At 44.9% G+C, this 7108-nt stretch overlaps 1 protein-coding gene across 1 annotated transcript in view; it reads right to left on the bottom strand.

Annotated features, from left to right (window-relative positions):
• Positions 1-4128: 4128 nt before the first annotated feature.
• RIT1 (Ras like without CAAX 1) overlaps positions 4129-7108 on the bottom strand; it is a 72679-nt gene continuing 69699 nt past the window's right edge. The window contains exon 6 of the mRNA XM_086947420.1: positions 4129-6981. Within this exon, the coding sequence (XP_086803546.1) occupies positions 6751-6981 (231 nt within the window). The 3' untranslated portion in view covers positions 4129-6750. The remainder of the gene's footprint in view (positions 6982-7108) is intronic.

Raw genomic sequence — 7108 nt, 5'->3', positions numbered from 1 at the left:
GGACCTGGGTTCAGGACCCCAAAGTGCAATGAAGTCACCACAGCGTGAGTGGGTTTACACACGGAAGTATCCACAAGGATAGTAACACAAACCCAACACCAGACACGCACGCACGCTCACACACACACACACACACACACGCACGCACGCACGCACACAAACAAACACATAGAAGTTTATACAACAATATTCCAGGCTATGGTGCTGCTCATGGCAGCACTTGCCTCGTGCACACCACGCACAAACATCCAACAGTCAGCAACGTGAGGCTCGAGGTTCCATCTAACCGGACAAAGGGCATCTTACTCACCTAAGATTTGCATAAATAATCGGTAAACACCCACCACACACCTCTCAGATACCACACCCACACACACACACACACCACACCCACCCACCACACAGACACCACACCCACACACACCACACCCACACACCACACACCTCTCAGAGACCACACCCACACAATGACAGCTCACCGAACAGGGCACAGCTCCCCAAACAGAGGGGCCAGAGAACAAAACACACAACATGTCGTCGTGATACAATGAGTCACACGCTAGGAGCAATCGAAAGCCTAGAATCACTTGCCGAGGCGCCCCCAGACAGCCCATAGTGCTGCGAGGTCACACTCCTGTCAGACTGGGCGCTACATAAATATCAACATACCACGTGACATGTACAGTGCTGCGCTGCAGGGCAGCTTCTTAATGGAACATGAGACTTCCTTATAGTGTGGGCACAACGAAACATGAAACTGAGGATGGTTTAAAACATACTTCGGATATGCAAGATAAAAGTGGCACGCCTTAAGTGTGTTGGGTTTCCAAGGGGTGTTTGAGGCTGCAGTACCACCTCCTGTCTACAGGAGCAAGACTGAGCAAAAAAAGAAACACACATTGGAAACACAGGTCCCCACAAGGTCAGTTTTTTTAAGTGTGAAAATCATTGCAGATGTTTCTGGGGTCATTTTCTATAGTTTAGAAGTAATTGGCTTGTGGGGACCTGGGTTCAGGACCCCAAAGTGCAATGAAGTCACCACAGCGTGAGTGGGTTTACACACGGAAGTATCCACAAGGATAGTAACACAAACCCAACACCAGACACGCACGCACGCTCACACACACACACACACACACACGCACGCACGCACGCACACAAACAAACACATAGAAGTTTATACAACAATATTCCAGGCTATGGTGCTGCTCATGGCAGCACTTGCCTCGTGCACACCACGCACAAACATCCAACAGTCAGCAACGTGAGGCTCGAGGTTCCATCTAACCGGACAAAGGGCATCTTACTCACCTAAGATTTGCATAAATAATCGGTAAACACCCACCACACACCTCTCAGATACCACACCCACACACACACACACACCACACCCACCCACCACACAGACACCACACCCACACACACCACACCCACACACCACACACCTCTCAGAGACCACACCCACACAATGACAGCTCACCGAACAGGGCACAGCTCCCCAAACAGAGGGGCCAGAGAACAAAACACACAACATGTCGTCGTGATACAATGAGTCACACGCTAGGAGCAATCGAAAGCCTAGAATCACTTGCCGAGGCGCCCCCAGACAGCCCATAGTGCTGCGAGGTCACACTCCTGTCAGACTGGGCGCTACATAAATATCAACATACCACGTGACATGTACAGTGCTGCGCTGCAGGGCAGCTTCTTAATGGAACATGAGACTTCCTTATAGTGTGGGCACAACGAAACATGAAACTGAGGATGGTTTAAAACATACTTCGGATATGCAAGATAAAAGTGGCACGCCTTTTATTACAGGACGTGCAGACATGTAGACTCGTTTTCTGCACACTGCAACATCGCAGGTGTTTAACAGAAAACCTATTTTATTCTGGGAGGCAGAAAGGAGTGTGTTAAGAATGTGACGCTCCTGTGCTTACTTGAGAGAAAAAATGCTTTGGTGGTCCACGAAAAGGTTATCTTCTTCCGTAGAGTATAAACAGAGGCTTCATTCATTCACGTATAAATGAATACAGAGAGTAAAGAAAAGCTGTCTGCTGCATGGGGCATGCCTGGCTCTCCTGCCACTCAACTCACCCTAATGTAGAGGGTGCACGAGATCTGGCTGGACCGCCGCGGCAGAGATCAGCTGTAATCTGGAGGGCAGAGATTCCAAGTAAGGCTGGGCCCGCTCAGACTTCATCCCCTCAGTGTCGATAAAACAAATGCTACTCGGGGAAGCACCCCGCGGGCGCCGCCATACTGCTTGCCGTCTTCCTTCTTGTTGCGGGGGGGCGGGCACTTCCGGCCGGCCGCGCTAGGATTGGCCGGCCGGCCAGTCACGGGGCGGGAAACGGGAAGAAGAGACGCAGTAGTGCCGGCAATGCCGGACCAGACACGGGGGCGTTCCCGGCGTCCCGTGACGTCGGCAAAAGCCAAAGAATGTCGGGAACGCCCCCGTGTCTGGTCCGGCATTGACGGACAGGCCCCTCGTCCAATGGCAAGGCTCCGTTTACGGAGCCAGCCAATCAAGGACGAGGGCCGAACCAAGCCACACTATGGAACTCAACAGGATTTCGCCTGCGCCGAAAGGATGCGCAGAGCGCATCCTTCGGCGAGGCAAAACCTAAAAAGTGATTACAGACTAAAGACGACGTACTGTGTAACCGAAGTAAAAGGGCCAGTCCTCATGGGAGGTTACAAATGAAGACAAGGCGGTACTGAGGAGGGACTAACAAGCCGCTTTACGAATCAGAAGCCAGTATTTACGAAGGACAATGACACAAGCCAATTAAAAATATGGGTGGAGAGTGTGCGGGCTTCAAGTGCATACTCCAATCCTGCATGACTCGCAGCAGCGCATACGCTGCCCAGGCTCAACCTAAAAATTGTTTGGCGCTGGTGAGGTACTTAACCCAAGGGCTAAGGCTCCAAGGGACACCAACCTGCCAAGCATCATTACATTTTTACTGCACTCACACTCAACATTCTACAGCATGCCCACTCAGCCTATGCATCAGATACATCATGTCACTATACTATCCCTTTTTCTTGACACAGGACAAACCAGATGCATACATAGACAGATGAAGCTACTACAATATTGCTACATGCCCATACTTTTAATTACTTTATGAAGAGTTACTCTTCAAGGAGCTTGCAGTTCCAGTGATACAATGTACTTAATAGCTGCTTGCATAACCATACCGGTTTTCTCTTATCTGGACCACTGAGGATGTGTTTCCATTTTAAGATAATCTCAGTGCCAAAACAAACTCTACTGTTGTTGGGTCCACTCTGCATGCAGACCTCTTCAAATCTGAGACTTATTGAAACTAGGCCAATATGTTGAAAGACGTTTGCTTGCTTTGCCAGATGCAACTACCTCAATGCAGTACAACTTAAGCCTTCTCATGTGTGGTCACAAGCAAAGTGCCACCCCTTCAACCCCCCCCCACGTACAGTTGTGTATGCATTTTTTGATCCTCATAACAGCAATTTCCTTGAAGATATTCCCATTCCAATTCTACTAGATCATGTTTATTGCATGGTTTACATTCTCATTTATGAGGCTTACTAACCTTTCGATAAATCACAATAACTATAAAATATTGTTGCTGCACATATTGGAAAGTAAATAAAACCCAATAAAGGGTGTCTTTAAATTAATAGGCTCACGTACGTACGACAAAGGATTCATGGGGGGTAAATCACCATCCGTTCTCTGCCAATTACAAACCACCATCGCAAAAACCCTGCCCTACCACATCGAGGACCCACTCTTTCAGCATTGAGGCAGTCCTTCATTGGAACTCCTTTCCTGAGGAACAAGGAGCCATAGCATCATTCAAAGCTGCCCTGAAAACTCATGCCTTTAGACCAAAACTCCACTAAGGAGTTCAAATAGGAGGCTTCTTGCCCCGACAGAACAGGGCACACAATGTGTGCTATAAAATAGCATGCCTATTAATGCCACAAACATTGTCCAGGTCTATAAACCACTGCACATTCTGCCATACCACGCCCACACCCCTCCCACTCAAAATGTCCTATCCCATCTGGTGTATTCTCCGGTAACAGTTTACAGTTTAGAAAGTCTGGTAACACAATAAAAACGGATTAAAATACTCAAATTACAACCATTTATTTTCACATCCAACAAGTATAATTTACACTGGAATCTGCAAGAAGGTTGGAAAAGTCCTTCAGCTATCCGTTCCTCTCCTGCTCATAGATAATTCCAATAAAGTCATTCACAAAATATAGACTTGTACAAAATACTGTTGAATAGTTTACATTATGTGCTGTGCATCCACAGCACTAGAAGTGATAGAAAAATATTGGTCATCTTTCCATAAAAATAAAAAAAACAGCAAATACTTAGGACTACCGGCCTACAGGGAAATTGAGGCACATGAAGGACTGCTACAGTCCTGGTGTCTGAGTCAGGCTGTCGGGATTACTCACGATATTCCTATACCAAAGCTACAGTGACAAAATATGTTACAGTACTTGCAGTGAAGCAATTATGAATACAAGAACAGTTGAAAAATATTTTTCAAGTCTCCGGTAACTGCCATACTTCAATGGAGACTCAGATGTGCTTGTCAAATCGTATTTTTGAAACTATAAAACAACAAGACAGCTAAGTAGGCTAAAAGACTGCTATGTTACCAGCTTGTGTACTGTGCACTTCATCCACTTGTATGTCACTGTAATGCTTTTGGTGTTTGAGAGTCCCTTACTCTTTTTTTTTTTCCATAGCGCCCGTAACTTTTAAAATCGAAGCAGATGGGCTCATGGCGTAAGGCTTCACTTCACCTGTCAGGCACTAAAAGAGAGCCATGGTCAGGAAAGACACCATGACAAAATACAATCCATATTCAATGTGTTTTGGAGATGCAAGAAATGAGTTGTCACCATGCAGAAACCCTGCAAATGGAATGTAGTTCTATCGTAAACTGTGTTGGAGACCTACAAATGGCTAATTTTTTGCCAGTATGGCAAGCAGACTCCAAAAATGGCAGGATACAATAATGCTTTTGAATGACCCCTATTGTATTTTTTAATCAAATGCTTGCAAACAAAGAGTGTTTTTTTTAAAAACTATCACCAGAAGGTAGTCCCTCTTCATAAGACAAGTGAACTTCTAATTTCAATGTTGACATGCAATCCATTTAGTATCTTATTTTGGGTGTGTGTATACAATTTACTTATTGAGATCAAGTTACTAACATTCATTTTTTTGTTGCGAAGATCCGAACATTCATGTTTTTTTAATTTACTTACATTTACTCTTGTACAGCTCAATATGACTGAACAAGAACAGGTGTTTGATATTAAAAACAAAAACTGGTAAAGTGGTTTAACAGTGCTAACCTGAAGTGCCAGGTTCTAGTGTCTGTGGGTGGGAAAGGGAGTATCTATGGAATTAAACATTTTAACCCCACTGCATTGCAATAGAATAGTAAATTTCCAGCAAAAAAGGAGCTTGTATCTACTTCATAGCTTATGGCTTGCATTATATCCATTTTGCACCGAACGGCCACTGCCAAACCCGCAACTGCCTTTTGTAACAGTCAGTGGAATTGTTTTCAGTTGTAGGGTGCGATAACAGTCAATTCAAAATTACCCCCAAAATAGTGTAGATTTAAACAACCTGGAGACTTGGGAGTTAACAGCATTTTTCGTCCTGGGTTTGAAAGTTGTAATATCTTTAGGCAAGTAAAATGCATCTGGATTTTAAAGGCATGATTCTTTTCATGAACATCTCTACTTTCTAGTGCTATCAAAAATTACATCAAGGAGCTGTATCGGAAGCAGGGATCATGCAATTCTACTATTCATAATTAAACAAGCATGATTTAGCCCCGAGCAAATCAGTCAGAATTTTGAGATTACTTTACCAAGCCCCAAAATGTCTTCCTCACCCAGCCATAGATGTTAAACGTCTTATAAATCGGCACCAAATAAGAGCAACCCAGGCTTAGAGGTGAAGGGCTGTTACACCACAACACCCCTACCGTCCATCAAGTTATCAATGAAAGACTGTGGAAGAGCACAAAACTCAATCTGTCCAGCAATGAAGGTAGGTGCTGCTAGCACACTGTTGTCAGTGCTACACAGCTTACCAGTTAATGAGAAAGGCAAACTTGTTTCCCTGATTCACAATAAAGCGGCTTGTGAGAGCAACCAAGGGCTTCTTGCATCGAATACACACTTTATGTAGTGATGAACATAATTTTCCATTCTCTATTTATGAGAATACTCATTTGTTTTCCATCACATGCAGAAAGAACTTAAACTAACACCAGAATGGGATAGTTAACTCTGTGGCTTCAGTGTAGTCTTCTGGAAATTCAGAGATGTGGAGTCACCAGCAGGAGTCCCACCGATACAAGCGGTCACCTGCAAGCACTGGTCTGCTAGCGTGAATGCGGATGGCTGCACTCAAAACTTCATCTCATAACACTGGAGGCAACTCTCAGAGAAAGACAAAGTCTAGTAAGAGAGAACCAGTGTTCTAAAGGCACGATCAGCCATAAAAATTGAGGAGACTATTTCTTTCAACAGTCGGAGGCGTCTAAAGAAGAAAAAAAAAACTTCCTCCGAAGTTCAGTCCTATAAACTAATTTTCATATTGCAAAATAATATATCGTCTGGATTAAGTTTAGTGCTAAGGCGCTCCGGTGACTGGACTGCTTTGGTTAGGTGCTGCAGTTCACAAGGTACCAGCAGATTACAGCTTCAAGTGACAGAATCCTTCTTCCTTCGGAAGGGTGATTTAAATTTTCTCCAAAGAGTGCTGCGAGGTTTGGATTTTCGCTCCATGGCCAGCGCGGCCTCCTTCTCCTTCCTGCGAATCTCCCGCACTAAGGCGTGGAACACATCATCAATGTACGAGCGGTAGGCAGCTGAAGTTTCAAAGAAGGGGCAACTGAACTCCCTGGCTAGGGAGGAGCCTGCTTCTTTGGAGACCTGCAACACAATAAAACAATATACTTAGCCACGCTCCATCAAACACACATTTTGTGTCTCAAACTAGATACAAAGATTAACAGAAATAAAACAGAGAAATTCCAAGAGAGCATTGCCACTAAGAGAA

This window comes from Lissotriton vulgaris, chromosome 12 (assembly GCF_964263255.1).
Source record: "Lissotriton vulgaris chromosome 12, aLisVul1.2, whole genome shotgun sequence".
Lineage (NCBI taxonomy): Eukaryota > Metazoa > Chordata > Amphibia > Caudata > Salamandridae > Lissotriton > Lissotriton vulgaris.
Note: the sequence above shows the minus strand (reverse complement) of the source record. Positions and strands in the feature narration are given on the sequence as shown.